A 17,870-nucleotide genomic window follows, 5' to 3' on the forward strand; every position below is an offset into this window, starting at 1 on the left:
TGTCAAAAGTAGATTTTTTAAGGACAGTTTTGTCATCCAATCACAGTAGCAGTAAAAGAGAGTAGAAGTAACCTACTGACGCCTGTCAAATACACTGTAGAATCACAGCAAGGAGCCCAGGTTCCTCGTCCCCTTCCTGGTACCGGTCCTCTCCGTCACTTCCTCCACGATTAGCTCTTTTTTGTGATGACGTTGAGGTCAGGACTCTGACCTCCTCTCTGTGGGTCATCTCATCGCCCTTGGTCATCACGCTTGACCGCTCATCGGCAAACTGATGACGGCGTTGAAAGTGTGGGTGGCCACGCAGTGGTGCGTGAGCACGAATTCCAGGGAAGGGCTGAGCATGCAGCCCTGAGGGGGCACCAAGTGTTGGGAGTCAAGGTGGAGTATGTGGTGGTGCTTATCCACACAGCCTGGGGTCGGCTTGTCAGGAAGTTAAGGATCCAGTCATGCAGGGCCGTGTTGAGTCCCTGGTCTCTGAGTTTCTGAGTTTGGAGGTCACAGTGGTGTTGAACTTTAACTTCAGTCAATGAACAGCATTCCCACGTGTTCCTCTGGTAGAGGTGAGTGCTACTGGATGGTACTTGTTCAGGCAAAGGCCTTTGCTTTTGTGTCGGAACAATGGTTGTCAGACTGAAGTGACAGATGAAAATGTCTGTGAATACATCCACCGGTGGATCTCAACACGATTTGAGAGCTTAATCAGGGACGGTATCAGGTCCAACTGCCTGGTGTGGGTTCATCTTCTGAAGGACACCCTGAATATTATTACTGAGCAGGGCTCCTGGGCCTTGTGGACCGTCGCAGCCAGGGAGTTGTTCTCAAAGTGCTCATAGAAGGTGGTGTTCAACTCAGTAGGTTACAAGTCACAATAGTAGAGTTGGAGACGGAGACTTTAAGAAAGAGACACACTGAAAGATTTATGGGCCAGCACGCCCTCAAGACATTTTTAAGGCCCTGAAAAAGTTTTTGCAACAAAGTCAGCTTGTCCCAATCTCTTCATACTTTTCCTGTCCTCATTCTCTCTCCATCACCACATTCGAAATTATCTTCCTTCCGTCAGCCATCTGTCAATCGCCATCTCTCCACTGTCCTCTCTTATCCATTTCAGTCTGCGCTTACACACACACACACACACACACACCTGAAGTATACCAAGTCTTTTTCAGGCCTGTCTACAATACCAATGCACCATGCACCCTTTGGAGCACCGGGCTGTAAACGAGGTCCAATGGCACGCCACCCACGTCACTCAGAAATGCTCCGAGGAAATGCTCCGGGAGTGTGATGACCTAGATGGTTGTTTTAGTCTTTTGAATTAGAAAAAAATAAATAAAAGCATGAGGGGATGCTAGGTGTGCCTCTGTGACAAATCACTGGCTAATCTGTCAGCTGACAATGGCCCATCACAATTTATCGTCAGTTGCTATAGCAACCATGGTCTTCTGTAGGATTAAAAAAAAAAAAATCTGGAAAAAAAAATCATGACGAATTCAAAGTCAGACCAGGTGCTGTGCTGCAATTGGCCAGAGGGCTAAAAATATGCAAAGCATGCTGACTCATTGGCTGATATGAGACTTAGTTGAGCTTCTGGGAAACCGCACTGCCAAGTCAAAGACAGACAAACTTATGGATGCGTTTTCATGTCAGTATGAACGGTTTGAAGGTATGCCCACCAGTGAGATTACTTAGCTCAATTCATCGAGTCAAAATAAAGTCTGCTTAGAGTTAAATACACTTTCTCCAGCACTGAGGTTTTTCAAAAATACAGGCAAAATCCTGTTGTGAGATTGGTATTTGCAGCTTTTCTCTGTTTTTGTGGCTGTGTGCACATGTAAACAGGCAGCGGATACAATATTTGATATGCATGTGAAGTCCTGTGTTCTATACGGACGTAGCTGGTTAAACTGTGCACACATTCAAACAGGATAATGACTGAAAACCTCCCAAATGAACAGAGGAAACATGCCAACTTCAACACCTACTCAAACACGCATGTGTGGACACACACACACTCACACACACACACCAGCAGTACCCACAGAATTTACTGTTCCAATTATCCACAATACTGGCAACTCATGTGAGCAAATTTGACATTTAAATACTCCCACCATACTGTCTTCCACGGTCCCAAAACATTTATAAATATGACAACATCCACGAATTAAACCTAAAAACTTAAAAGTCAGAAAAACAGTATAAATAAAAACTCTAACTCAGATGGGATGCAGGAAAGAACAGCAGCTTTGAATGGAAGCCATGTTGAAGTTACCAATGATATCATATGCAGTATGTATATATGAGAGAGCATCGGGCTGTACTGTTACCTGAAACATGTCATCCATTGTCATCCTGCTTATTACTCAACAAAACCAACCACATAGCCGTTTCAGGCCCAGTGAGCCTGCAGCCCAGAAGCAAGGCTCCTTCTCAGGTGATGATCAGACGTTAGTATGAATTTCCCAGCAGGCCGTTCCCACTAAAGCATGCTGAAGCAACAGCCGGCTTCACTCTCACGTCTCTGAAAACGATCACACCGAATTCACAAACAGGCGTTACTTAAACCGATATTGAATAAAGTGACTACATATTGGGAGCATGAAAACATATTACAACTTGATAAAGTGGCAGGATAACCACTGGTTCAGGGCACCTATATGCAATACATTGTGGGGCAGTTTGTATGTGCAGCGAGCTCTCGTCTCATACTCAGAAACACTTTGCTAAAGTATGTTGTTTCTGTTATTTTTGTGAGTTCTCCCTCACTGGGAAAACGTATTTCTTCCATACAAACCTCCAGTTGCTTGTTTGCATGTTCACATGTGTGTTACCTTATAACATGAAACAAAATGGAGGAATGTAGAAGAAACTGAGCAAGTGAAAGACAGATTCAACATCTGAGACGCATCTGCAAGCGGTTGAAATACTGCCTCAGTAAATAAAGGAGAGCTTAACAGGAGATATATATGTGTGTGTGTGTGTGTGTGTGTGTGTTTGTGTGTGTGTGTGTGTGTGTGTGTGTGTGTGTGTGTGTGTGTGTTTGGCTCTAGGTTGTCACCAACAACAATTTCCCCATTATATGAGATACAAGGGAGAGAAAAAAGCATGTTTTTTTAAAGGCTAACAAGCTTTAAAAAAAACGATGTTTCCTTAGCCTACATTTTCATATTTGAAGAGTGTAAAAAATTGTTCTTCATTTTGAGATGAAGAAGTACTTTCGGTCGGCCATTTAGTGAAAAGTTTTGAGAGTGTGAAAAAAAGAGGTGTTATTTCCTGGTGTATGAATAAAAAGGAAGGCTAGAAACGTACAGAGCATCATCTGGTTTGTGCCTCTGATATCAAAGCGCTTCCCTCTCTGCACTTTGATGTATCTGTAATAAAAAAAATAATTAAAAAAAGATTCTTTTGGAAGCATTTCAAACTCTGGCTTTTTACCAGCCAGCCTCTCCACCTTGATGTGCCTGAAACAAACATGTTTTTATCTGTATTTTCAGGAAGTGTAGATTCTATATTACTGCTTAACAAACACCCAAAGGGAGCAGAAACAACAGTAGATTTCTTTGGATAAATGCCAGCTCAGATGTTCAGCAAATGACAGCCAGCCATTCAGCCAGCCGGTTAGTCAGTCAGTCAACCAACGTGGAAAGGAGTGCCAGGGGCCTCACGTCTAAATGCCTGCGCACATTACATCTTATGATGTATTATGTTTTGAAATGCAAAATATAAATCAACCGCCGTGCCTAAGGGAGAGAGCTAAATAAGAGTGTTAGAAATGGTTGTTCCGATAGATCTGACTGTTGCCTTGTAAACTCAAGAGTGTCACAATTTACGTGTGTGTGAGAGGATACCTCTGCCTCCTCGTGGACAAACTGTGTGCAGTGAGATCATTTATTTGTCCCTGGAGGAAGGTCGCCACGTAAGGGCAGGTAAATCAGCAGCATGTTATCAGGAGGAGGAGGAGGATGCTGTTGAATGAGAGTCAGCAGCAGAACCATAAACATGTTTTTTAGGTGTTGTGTTTTTATTTTGATTACATGTTAACGTTTCATTGGAATGTCATTCATCATTGTCTTGCGCACGGCAACGCACGATCAACGTGTGCATGTCTAAATCCGTGCGGTTTTAAGGAACTTTAACAACAGCTGTGGCATTAAAAATGAATACGACAGCCCATTAAAGTAGCACTGTCAAAGTAACATCTAAAAAAACAGAAGAGATGCATTGAAACATTTAAGAGTCTTTAATATTGAGGTATATTTTATGAAAGAAAGGTTCATGATTGTAACGAAGGAAAACTCACATTATTTTTTTATTAATTAAAAATCAAAGGACAAACAAATGAGCCCAGTGATATTTATCACTTATTAATTTCAGGGTTTTTTCTTTATGCTGCATTCATATATCTATGTTAGATGGAATACTTTAGCTCTAGGTGATCAGGAACTACTCTCATTGCAGGAGAAGGCTTACCTTATTTCAGCCTCTATGTTTGCAGCAGGAAATGCAGAAACAACTTTTGGGTGCATGGAAACAAAATCCTGTTCAAGCAGAAACTTAAATGTGTAATATAAGGGATTCAGAGCATTAATAAAGCAGAAACAACGATGCAACGACATAGTGGAGGAATGTACCTGAGCAGGGAATAAAGTCGCTCTCCTCTGTGTGCTGTGGTGCAACCTTCTCCTGCTTTGTTGACAGTCGGGCGGCCGTGTGTGCTTTTAGTGCGTGTCCGTGCACGTGAGCGTGCACGTGAGCGTGCACGTGAGCGTGCATGTGAGCTCCCACTGGGTCGCTCTCATGCTTTGTACTGTGCTCATACGGCGGTACAGCTGATAACGGCGCCCTGAGCAACGGTGTCCTTTCAGAAGTGCAGCTCCCACCCTCCGGTCCCCCCTCAGGTGAACACTGTTAGCTCTGTCAGCAGTGCTGCGTATATACTGTTACAGCACTGTTAGCTGCAGGCCACTGGCTCAGCCATCGCCATCATGACAGTAATGTGGGTGTGGCCAATGCTCATCCACAACAATGCATGAGTGTTCGCGTCATTGAGGTTTGTGTATCCAGTAGTTGTGCGTTTTGAACCGTCATGTTGTGTTATCGCTGTGGTTGTGTCTTCTGTTCGGGCTGCTTTGGGAAGTGTGTGTGTATAGTGGCACTCTGCTGTTTCTGCTTGTAACGTTTCTATTTCTATTGCTTCACCTCTCCTTCAGTCTGCACCCCCACCGTGTCTCAGCACTCACACTTGTTCAGTGAGGCAGGAGGCCTTCACATGGACATGTTCTCATCACTCCCACCGTCCAGCCCAACGCTGAACTCAGCAGTCCACCGCCTGCTCCTCTTGGTCACGTTCAATCATGACAACAACACACATTCATGTTCTGCTGACCAATCACGCCCTGCTGCCCTGGAATCTGAACGAGATTCTGTGATTCCTGTATAGAAAACCAAAGGGTTACGAGTGGCTCTGGGAAGGTTTTGATTGGCCGACTCCAGACATTTTGAATATTTTAAATAAAGAACATAGTAGCATAACTTTAAAGGGCTGAGACAATGAGGCAATTTATTTTTACAATTCATTATTTACTTGATTTATTTAACAAATTCCATACATTTACTAGAGTCTTTGCCTTTTTCCTTCTTTATATTACAGTACTTATGACATATTTGAGTTATGAAATGTTGGTTCAACAAAACTAGCTTGGGCCATTTTTAACTATTGTGTTACTGACTTGTTTATGGACTATATAATGTATTTATTGATCGTAAACATAAAGGACAGATTATTAAATAACAATACTAATCGTTAGCTGCAGCCCTATAAAAAATGACAAGACTTGCACAGAATATAAACAGCTTACCGCCCCAGTGATAATAGAAGCTGCATATTCAGCTACATTTTGGCAAAAAGTGAATGTCTGGATCATACTGAGCATTCAGACAAGCAGGAGAGAAGTGGATTATGCGACATGAGGAGTTTGGGAAGCTCTTATGCACATGTTGACACTTTTTATGCTCCAAATCGGGTTGGACCTACTGTGATGCTGATTGGAGCCTCCATCCTCCAAAAAAGAGCAAGCTCCATACTTTCTAAAGCCACCTTTCACTCTACTGACAGAGGAGTGTTTATGTAATTAGTATAGTCTCAATGGAGTGTTGCATTAAGCTTACATGGACAAACACAACTCCATGTGTAACTGCTGTGAGCCGGTGTGTGGCTGCAGCGCTCAGTCGGACCGACAGCAATGCAATGTTAAATTGAAACAAAAAATTCAACGGGCTTACTTGACAGAAATCATGCCTCTTCCTTTTGTTTCCTTTCCTGTTAAACTCTTATCGTAATGTGAAAAGTGCACGCAACTTTCTGATGTGCTGGTGACAAGTAGAAGCAGCTTAGAGAATTATCAAGAATACAATAAGACACAGACAGATGGACAGAACTAGCAACCGCAGAGGGACTTAGTTCTACTAGCTTTAGCATCCGTGTGTGTGTGTGTGTGTTCCTCTCTGGTCCTAGGTCTCTCTCTCTGTATGCTTCTCTCTCTCCTCCCCAGCAGCCTCACCTTCTCTCTGCTCTCGTCTGTCCTTCCTTGCCGAGCCGAAGTCCTGGATTAGTTCCGTTGCCTGGTTATCTAGTGTTGGCCTATTTTCTCAGAAAAGTAGTAGTAGTGTGTGTGTGTATGTGTGTGTGTGTGTGTGTGTGTGTGTGTGTGTGTGTGTGTGTGTGTGTGTGTGTGTGTGTGTGTGTGTGTGTAAAGATTACTTTGAAATTGTTATCCATGAGTTTCAATTGTGGTCAGTAGCCAAACTCCATTGGGTTTCCTTATTTCTTGCAAAATACTTTTTTTTTGGTTCTGTTCTGCACATCAATAAAATAATATTTCTACAGATGTCGATTAGGGACGACAACAATAGCATCGTGTGGCAAAAGAGCAGAGTAAACATAAACTTACAAAAAGAGAATTCATATAATATAATTTTAAAATGTTACAATCATCTAAATGAATTCAACTTCCTTGATAAAAGTATAATTCCTATTGTGTTAACTTTTTTGTTTTGTTTTTTGTCATTTACATTCTTATGCCAGCTCTCTATAAAAGCAACAGCTTTCTAGATAATCCTCATGTAATGAGAGACCTTCTGAGATTTTCTTGACATAACCCCTCTTTCCGGGCTGCTATTCAAGCTACAGTGAATTAATAAATAAATACACCGTATTCAGCCGGAGAAAGCCACAACATGAACAAGCGAAGCCGAGACGAGCACCTTCGAGGTGAGCGTAGCGAGGAGCAGCAGAGGAGGAAAGGGTTGACAGCTCAATAATTGAGGCGAGCAGTTCAAGTTTGTGGCCAAAAGTGTGTTGGAATGTCAGTATGCAACTCAAAGCATCATAATCAAACATTTCTTTTCATGTGAAAGTATGTTTAGTTGCTGGAGTTTGCTTCCCCACTGCCCACAGGATGCATGAACAGCTCTGAGGCTCACTAACATTTACCTCAGAAATATCCAGACGAGGGCGGGGCCATTTTTTAGATCTCATTGATTCATTTGCATTTTTACTTTCCTCCAGTTTGTGAAATGGCTGAACCACAAAATCGCGATTTAAAAACAGTTCTAGACTCGGCAGATTTGTTTCCGTAGTAGCCGACTCTCTCACTTTCCGACAGACGGACCATAACAACGCCAAACGTCATTTTACCGATTAACGAGAATACTTTCAAAAGTTTGCGATCTCCGTTTACTGCGATATCTTATCTCTCCTCTCTCTTTCCGCTCGCGTCTTCCTGCCCCTCCTCCTTAAGCCCCGCCCCCTCGGGCTCTTCCTTACCTGCGGCCAATCATAACACTGACAGATATATGCAGTGGATCAAATTACACAAACAAGAATAAAGGCACAGTTTATATTTTTACCGTAAACATTTACAATAGTTTACTCATTTATGATTTGTCTACTAATGTCTACAAACTAATTCAGTTGAATCCCTGCTTTCTACACCCGGGCTACATATTATTCATTAATTTTTTTAATTTGATTTGAAAAAAATTCTAATTCTTGTACAACTGATTTGTTCACATAGGTTTAGAATACTTGGTAATCTCACTTATTTTTAAGTGTTAATAAAGAAAATATGTATTTAAATGTTGCTTTGGTCTTTTTTTGTTTGTTTAGAGAAAAACAGAAACAAATCAAGGTTTAGATAGAAAATTGTCCATTAGTTTGAAAAAAATTGAGGTCGACCATACATGGTTCTTCTTGACCGATGTTTGAATCACCTGCATTACATAAAGGTCATGCACAATACACAAGCAAACAATGATGAAGTTGGACCCAGAAGGGACCGGGAATAGATAGAGTAAGGAGAAACCTGGGTGTGGTTGGAAAAGATCTGGTGTCTCGGTTAACTAACGTTGGCCGACTACCGTTGACTAACATTTGCTTCTGAAAGTTAGCAGTGGTGGCATTCAGCAAAAACATTTCTGCTATTCCTTCCAGCAGAATGTGTGCTGGTCTCTGACAAATATTACCGCTGGCACTGGTAGAAGCAGAGGCTCGAGGACAGACGTGTCCTGTAGCTGCTAACCTTCCGAAAATCATTTTAGCAATAATTGTATTGTTTTAGCAAGAGAGTGGGATACAATAGTGGAAACTCCACGTGTACTGAACAAAGGTATATTACTTTTGAATAGCAAATACTTCTTTTTCTTTTAATCAACTATTGACACCTAAAACAGATGGCGGGCACATACTTTGGGACAGGGAAGGTAAAACACAATTAATGTCTTCACCTATATTGCAGCAGCTCTCCCCAGGCTTTATACTCAGAAATGGGCTATCTATATCTATAAATCCTATAATCCAATAATCCCATCCTATTTGTGAATCCTGCCATCACATTTTGCCTTCAAACCAAGTGTAGGAATGTTGTACTGGGAGGTAAAGAGGGTGTCTGAGAATAAGATGTAAGGATCACAAAGCCATGGCAAAAACAAATCCACAGCAATGAAATCTCCGGGGATGTGAGGAGGACCACGTCAGCGCCGGTAGTGTCAAGAGGGTTAGACGAAGAAAGGAGTGGTAGCAGTATTAGGAGAGATTAATAGAGCGTTATTGTCCACTGCAATCATTTGTCCTTTCCATGCTGGCTGTGAAATTAACTCTTCCTAATCTGACACTGATGTAAGAGATGAGACAACAAAGCTCTTGTTCTTGAGTTTCACACTCTTAGTGAGTCAAATGAAGTGGCTCTTAGGATGATTTTCCTCCTTTGTGTTTCCCCAAATGATGTCGTCTTGCTGAGCCACACTATATAGAGTCACATAGAGGTGTGTATCCATGTGTTGGTTTCTAGCTATAGCATCATTAGAAGTCGCTTTGGGTGAAAGCATGAGCTAAATGAATGTAATGTGATGTAATGTATATAACTTTTTTTAATTGCTATGATTAAATATTGTCATAATCACTGTACCCCATAATAAAATAACACAATATAATACATAAGCGTGTGTAGCATGCCGTACATTTGAGTGAGCTTCATTTTCAGACTCAGGTCTGTGAGCACTTAAATAATATGGGGACAGAAATAATGATATGATTTAAGATAAACTCAATGCAATGCAGAACCACAGCTCTGTGTTAGGACTGACTCGAATGGCCGGTCTCATTGGTAACGCAGGTGCTGTCACAAGTTTATTGACTGATGTCCTAGTAATGATGGTTGAATAAACACAGCAGTGAATCTCTGGCATTGATAGTATTTGAACGGACGCCTGAGGACAGTAGAAATGTTTGCACCTTGTTCTAAATAAATATGATGGCATGAAGTGTGTTATCATCTGAGGAAATGATTGATGTGCTGCAGCGTAGGTCACATAGAGAGAAAAGACCTCCCTGCATCAAAAAGGTACCACCTAACTGACAAACCAAGTCTGCGAACACACTGTGCAGCTGCTTACAGGCTCCATGAGGAATGCCAATGGTCTTCACTCTGACCCGACTGCATAATGGCTCTCCATCTGGCTCTGAGAAACTAACAGGAAGTATCACACAATTTCAGCAGCACTTAAAAAAGAACATCTATTTTTGATGTTTAATTGTAGGAAGACTAGTTCAAGTGTGGGTCAGAAGAAGGGTTGAAAATGACGACTGTCTAGTCACTGGCAGGACATTCTCCAAATCAAATAACAAAGTACGGTGTTTGTCCCGTAGAAACATAGAAGGGGCTCCAGCCTTCAGACCACTACCATCAGGACAATAGAACTGTGCCTTCCAAAGCCATGTTAAATCACCGTTGAAGAATGTATCTTCCTTAGGATACAACAACACACGTTTAAGGTTTGGTTAGCCACTTAGTTAGCTTTAGGTGTGCAAAGGTGAGGGAAACATCGTGGTTTGAGTTAGATGAGTTGGTTAAAGGTTATGTGTTGATGACAGCTGATGAAAGGCTCATTTCCAGGTTCAACTGCCTGTTTTCTAACATTCCCATCTAATGAGTCGGCATGGGGCGATAGGAAAGAGTATTTATCCTGGCCGAAATAATTGTGATTCATGATATTATCGTGATAATTATCATAAAATATCATTAAAGGTCTTAAAATTAGTATTAAAACATAATGGAATCACTTTACATTTTGTTAAGTCTTTTTTTAGTGAACATCCGTTCTAGTGAAAAACAAATAATCAAACACTCTGAAACAAGGGAATAATAAATCAAGGTCTCCTGCATGAATAAATGATAAATTGTGTAAGTCTGTTTTTTTTATTAAATGATACTTCCTGTAATTTTCAAATAAGGCTCTATTTTTAGCTCGTCTACCATGATAGTGAACTGGACTTTTTAAACTGACTCGTGATGATATTATCCCATTAATGAAACTCTTCACCAGGAGGAACTTATTCTGTGTGGGTTTTTTTTTTTTTATCCCAATCAGCGATAATGACCATCAGCAATCACCCTACATCTGTATATCACCTCACCAGACCAATCAACGAGGCTCGCACCATTCCCCAACGGCAGCTGGATGTGACAAATGTTCAGACGGTCTTAACTGGTAGAGGATTTAAAAAGGTATACCTTAGGACAATAAAAATGACCAACTATAGAATCAAACCGTCTCCCCTTAAGCATGTGTTAAAGACAACGGATCAGCAGAGGATTCCAGGACACTTTACACAACCAAGACAGCCAATATGCCAGCTCCTTTGCAATAAACCTTATGTTCAAGGGAAAATGGACTCTCATGAAAGTGACGAGCAGAAGAACCTTAAAGTGACACTTCAAGGCAAGTCCATCACTTGATTATCACTGCTCAACCTGTAGGCTTTAGTGTTGGCTGTAAAAGATTTTACTGATGACAAACGTATCAAAAATAATCGAACTGCTTCGTATAACTTTTAAAACGGGTCCTTCAGCGTTTCCCTCTTCTCTGCTGTCCATCAGTATGCAGTGCAGTATGTTCAGGTATGGTTAGATCAAAATAATGTCCATCTCAATATGCCACTTCAACACTTGGTAACACTGACAGTAAGAGAATAGAGACTTTAAGACTTTAAAACTGCCTGAAAAGCCACTAATATGGCTTTCTTACACGTTATAAGTCACAGGCAAAGAGCCGGCAGTGGTTCCCATATGAGAGAAGCTTTTCAATTTCAGAAAGAAAATATTTTCGCACTGTTGACATCACTCATCAGATTGAGTGGGATGGAGTATAGAGTTGCCGCTGCTGACGCACAGCTGGGGCTGCGAGGAAGAGGCGACAGATGCGGGGTCAGTCCTTCTGTGCGCTGTACGAGACTGAGCATTCCCCACACAGTCTGAGGGCAGTTGGATGAGAGAAAAATATATCTTGCCTCCTTCTAGTGAACAAAGAAAGAGCAGCCAACTCCTCTTGGCTCCATCCCCTGTTCATGTGGGCAGCCTGATGGGTTCGTATCAGCAAGTCCGGCACCACCCAGTCAGAAGCCGAGCGGAGGAGAGGGTTTAAGGTCATCCAGCAGACTCCTGCCTTCAGGAGCTCAGACAAAGACAAGGAGCTAGCAGGTTGATTGGAATCATTTCTCATGTAAAAACAGAAGTGATACTCTAATAAGCGAAGCAGGGAAGTTGCTACTGACACTCAGCTGGAGCTGGAGGAAGCCTTCCAAGCCGAGCGAAGCTTTGCCCACACTGACACACAGGAGGGAGGCCCTCAGGGCACAAAAGGAGGCTGACCAGCGGTCTCATCTGGGCACAATGCTGCCTGTCCTCGGTCATGTCCACACCATTCAGGGAAGTGCTAACATCAACCGGGGAGCTGAGCTGAGCAGAGAATGAGCCCACACCTACCAGCTTAGTCACTTGCTCTGAATGACATTGGGAATCACCTTGTATTGTCACACATTGTACAGCACAGAATACAGTGAAATGTACCCTCTGCATTTAACCCTTCCTAGTATTGGGAGCAGCTACTACACAGTGCCTGAGGAGCAGTTTGGGCAGGGGGCAAGCTGGCAACGCTCCAGCTACCGCTCCAAATTCAGACCTGGTCCACGCAGAGACCTTCCGGTTCCCAAGTCCAGTCCCCACGGAATGAGCTACTGCAGGTAGCAGGCCAGAGGCTTGAGAGGGAACTAATGCATCACTCTAATACTGATCGTGTACATTTGATGGCTTGCAGCAGACCGGACGTTTGGGTGTCCGTCTGATAATGTGGGTGACAAATAACTCCAGGGCTAATTAACACCAGTGAAAGAGCTGCCAAGCTGGCAAATGGTTGCAACAGCCACCTCCCTAATTCCATTAAATCACATGTTCTTTAATGAATTAATTGGTGGGCCTATAAGAGGCAGCAGCCCTCGCCAGCCTGCATTCAACTTTTCAAACAGACTTCTTACATATTGGGTGATGCTGCAGGTGTGAAAGAACAGAAAGTATCAAACAGCAGCACTGATTTCACAGAAGGGAATAGCAGAATACAGTTTTGTCCCTCTTGGCGATGGATCAGCAGCAGGTGATCTGAGGGTTGTCTAGAACGGCCAGGTACAACTGAGTCACCGGTTACTCATTCAGTGCCTGCAGTCAGCACTCTGGTGGTCCCACGCTCCCAACAGAAACCTGTCCAGCAGCTTCAAACGTACGCCATCAGTAACTCAAGGAGCTGAGAACAGAAGTTGTGTTGGAAAATCGATTTGGGAATTTGTTCTTCACAGATCAATTCTGATTTTACTGAATTTCACTAACATGGTCAAGGGTTCAGTGAGACAAAGCATGACATAAGTCCAAAGGAAACCCCACTTGGCCTTACCGGCTGGTCCTGGATCTCAAAGGCAACATGCAGAATAATGCAGGCGAGATGTTAGGATCACACCTACACGGAATATGGGATAATACAACCAGCATCTGTCATACGACAAGCATCATGCTCCACAGATCGTGTTGGTAATTTGTGAGTTTAATTTAATCCCAAAAAATGCCTTCACATAAAACCTTTCCATATCATTAATGCATAATGTATCGTTTCATAAAGAAATGATGTTATATAACTGATGAAAAGTGCATGGTCCATTTATGTAGAGTACTTCAATACGGTGTTTCAATCGCTATATAGATTTGGCTCATTTGAATATCTATCTAGGAAGAGGCGTACTGCCTCCACACAAACCCACCACTCAGTGGAGTCTGCAGTCTGTGCTTTCTCCTCCAGCCAGTAAAGAGATGAGTGTATTCATCTCAAACACTGACACATAATACAGCTACATCACGTTTTCAAAGAAAGACCTACTTTTATCCATAACTGCACCCCCAGCCTCAAACATTACTTGGTGCATTCCCAGCACATCCCTCCCACTCACAAGCCCGGCTCCATCAATACGCGTCCCACAGTTTGCCAGCTCGTAGATGTTGTTCTAGCTGCCGTTTTTCAAACAACATTGCAGTCCGACAACTCACCCAATAGTGGTGCGGCCAACTCATCAATGACTTACAGTTCCCTGCGTGTTGTTGTTGCCCAACAGAGAATAATCAAGTTTTAAATGATCCTCGAGATAGTGAGGATATCTTCACACTGGCAGCGTCGCCACATTCAACTTGCAAGACAAAGTAAGAGAGGCACATTTGAAATTGCATGAAGAATGTGAATGTTCTATTCATGCCATTGTTGTTCCACTTGCTTTGTGTGTTCATAAGCCCAACACTGTAGAAATCACATGTCAAGCTACACGACAGCAGTCTCGTTAAAAACGTTAAAAACATATTGTGAAAAAGGATGCCCAAAATCCAACGTAAAGCGCTGTAGTATGCATGCCAGGCCAGTAGTCGGCGGTGAAGCTTTGTAACAATCATTTTATGATTTAATTTCCTTTATTTGAGTGATAGTTCTATTAAGATGTATTCTGTATTTTCAAATCAATTTCAGTTTAACATTTATATTAATGTCCTGTTATTATTTATTTCACATTATTGCCAGCTGATTGTAGGCCCTTTAACATTTACTGATATAAAAACCATTCCAGTCACACATTATGCTTGAAATTTAAGTGGCATAAACATTTGAAATATCTTGTATTAATATGCAGCGTACTGTAGTATGAACCTGAATACAATAAAGGTGTACTTTGTACAAGGAATGTCTCGCTGTGAGTCAAAAACAAACCTTGTTCAAGCCTCATCTTTCTCTGCAGCGTCCCAGTGACGAGCTGTAATCAACGTGTTAATGCTTTGGAATTTGTGGACCGATCCTGAATAAAGAACATATACTTTGGCCTATTGTATACAGTATATGCCTATACTGTATGTACTTTTATGTCTCTCTTTAATTTGACCGCCTACCTTAACCTGAGAAAGGGAACTCAGTTTGAATTCATGTCATTTATGCCATTGCTGACCTTCTGATTAATGTTTTACACAGCGTTACCTTCAGCAGCAAAGTATTTTATTTTATTTTATTTTTTTGCTTTTTCATAGTATTAGCAATAGGCCTTTTCGGGGCCTGGATTTCCTCCCAATGTTCTGCAGTCCTTAGGACAAATGAAACAAGCCTGGCATGCTGCTGAACGGGCCCACATGGTTCATCAAAAGCCCCCGTAGCCTAAATTACACTGTTGAACTTCCCTCGATCCGCTCAAGGCCATGGAGCAAAGACATTTAGTTGATTGCTGTTGAAGACTAAATATTCCATTTCACATATTAAAACAATACATCCTCTCCAGTAGTCACTAGCCATACTCCTGACGTAAACAGGATGAGGAATCCAGTTGACACTTTGCATCAAAGACGATATATTCTCAACACGTACACCCAACATTATTCATATTATTAGGGAGGATACCTTTGTAAGTAGCTATGTCAATTGTTTGAAATGTAGAAATGTCACATATAGTGTACTTTTAAATATTAAACAAAATACAATGTACTTTCTGCATAATGACTAACTGTATGCATACAAATTGTGTTAAATATACTATATTTCAGCCTTCCCAGCCATGTCAAAGTGCCAGCTTTGTTAAATCTCAATTTATTTTCTTTTTCTCCCCTTTTCTTCTTTTCTCACCGTGAAAAAGAGTAAAATCATGCACAAAAACGGGGGTCTTTTTTTAAAACTACGTATCTGATATGACAGAAAATCCCCTGAAATTAAAGCTGACACTCGCTGTTCTTTGACTTCGTAGTCACTGTGTCATTTCCCATCGTGGGCATTCAAAGAAATGTGCTGGTGTCCAAATGTCAAGCTTGTGTTCAGAGGCGGTGCGGCGTATGAGCAGAGCTGGAGCAGACGTAGGCTTCACTCACACTGGGAGATGTCAGAGAGGTTCCAAGACAGAGACGGGAGAGAGAGCTACACAGGAAGATCACACTGCAAATGAATGAATCATCTCTAACCTCATTTTTAAGTTGCCAGGCGACGGTTGTCCATCATAAACTGATACAATATCAAAGTCTTCTTCCAGTGCCAGCGTGACGAAGGTCAGCTGGATCCGGTTCCTCTCCCCTGTGATTATCAGCCACGTACAGTTGGCGTAGTTGGGATAGCCGTGGGGGAAACCCGGCGACTCTATGGAACCATTCAGCCCCTGGACTACGCCGCCACAGGATTCAGCTGGAAGGGAGAGAGGGGACAAAAATCATATTAGAATAGCAGGATCTCAAATCTGCATTCAATCACATCATTTAGGCTTCACGTAGAAACCCTTTCATTCCTGCCTCGATTTCAAAGCCTTTTGGATTTCTGCACAGACGACACAGAACGATGCCACGGCCATGAAAGTGAATTATACATGTTTTATCATCCCAAAACCTCCAAAATAATGCAATGGGTTGTGTTTGATCAAATGAGCACAGCTGAAACATGCGCTTTGTGCCACGCCAAGTGTTCCTGGGGTAACAGGCCTCTGTCCTCACATGCAACTCCAACACAACGCAACAAACGCCTCGCAGCCTCCCATGACTCCTTTTATGCAGTGCCTGATTATGAGTACATACACGACTGTATAGATTTAGATTCCATGCCTCTAACTTCCCATGACACGTACAACTATACTGTATGATGCTGTTTTAACGGCATATGTACCGTATGATCACAATGCTTTCTCATTAAACACCTTTAAACCTTTACATGTATCTTTACAACAAACAGTTTGATCTGCTCACGCACACACACACACTAAGCCAGCTCATGCAGTTCATTGTTTTAGGAGCAGAAGAAAAAATAATGAGCTCCATAAAAAAAATGTCTTTACATTCTCAACATTTCACAGCTTATTCCTTCAAAATGTTAAAATGCACCTGCACAAACACAGTGAGGTAGGACTGGAATTGTACATTCAATACTACATTCCTGCAGAGCGCCGGTTGCTGTGAATACTTGCATATACATGTATGGCGATATTTCACAGGAGACATAGTTGCACAGTCACATACACAGAAGAACAGACGCTATACAGCTGGCTAGGTTTTTGAAGAATTCATGAACAGCTCTTAAGTGTCAGTGTTCAGTGAGGGACAAAAAGGCAGTAAATTAATAATAATGCAGCTCTTAAAGCTGCCAAAAGCTAAGCTAATGTGTAACAAATCTGGTCAAAGCTAAACGTAACTGCAGTAGACAAACACAAACCAGAGCCAGGACGAATCAGGAGCCGACCGACACGTACAGCAGCTCAAATGAGCTTAGCAAGGAACGCAAACTCCACACTGACCGCATTTAAGGGAGCCTGTGAAAGCCCCCAAAACAGTTGCTTTAATTGACAAAACCATAGTATGCAAAATGAGAAAGATTAAGTATTTATGGTAAAACAGTACAGCACAATATATCGTATAAAAGCCAGTGTGAAGGTTTAAAAATCCTCCACTAGGGAACACTACATTTATGTTTCAACCCTGCGTGAATCCATCATCTCCTCCTCTTTCCTCATTCACAAACTCTCCCTGCCCTCCATCTTTCATCTGCTGCTCTATATATATATATATATATATATATATATATATATATATATATATATATATATACACACACAGTTTACTCCTCAAGCTTCTCCCATATACAGGGCATGCAGCATAATGTGTGTGTCTGTGTGGCCGACATGAAAGCCAGCAGTAATTGTTTCTCAGATGGCGATGGCTATGGATTTATCAACCCTATATCACTGTGAACACACACACACACACACACACACACACACACACACACCTATGAGGTCACAATATGCTGACAAACTCGGCATGCGTCGGATGCTGTGTTTTTGTCTGTTCCCGATCTAAATGAGATCAGAACGTCCGCACCGTGCCACACCAGATGTTCCTGTTTGTCTGCAGGAATACAAAACACACAAACACATGTAAATACCTATACACAGGCCCGAATGGACAAGCTGGCAGCAACCGAGACACGCATATGTGCAT

At 42.0% G+C, this 17,870-nt stretch overlaps 1 protein-coding gene across 1 annotated transcript in view; it reads right to left on the bottom strand.

The window, feature by feature from the left end:
* LOC311019224 (CUB and sushi domain-containing protein 1-like) overlaps positions 1-17,870 on the bottom strand; it is a gene marked incomplete at both ends in the record, with an annotated part of 320,797 nt that overhangs the window by 219,828 nt on the left and 83,099 nt on the right. The window contains one exon of the mRNA XM_084018496.1: positions 15,855-16,071. Coding sequence (XP_083874622.1) covers positions 15,855-16,071 — 217 coding nt within the window. The remainder of the gene's footprint in view (positions 1-15,854; positions 16,072-17,870) is intronic.

Source organism: Eutrigla gurnardus (assembly GCF_963514095.1).
Source record: "Eutrigla gurnardus genome assembly, chromosome: 1".
NCBI classification, from domain to species: domain Eukaryota; kingdom Metazoa; phylum Chordata; class Actinopteri; order Perciformes; family Triglidae; genus Eutrigla; species Eutrigla gurnardus.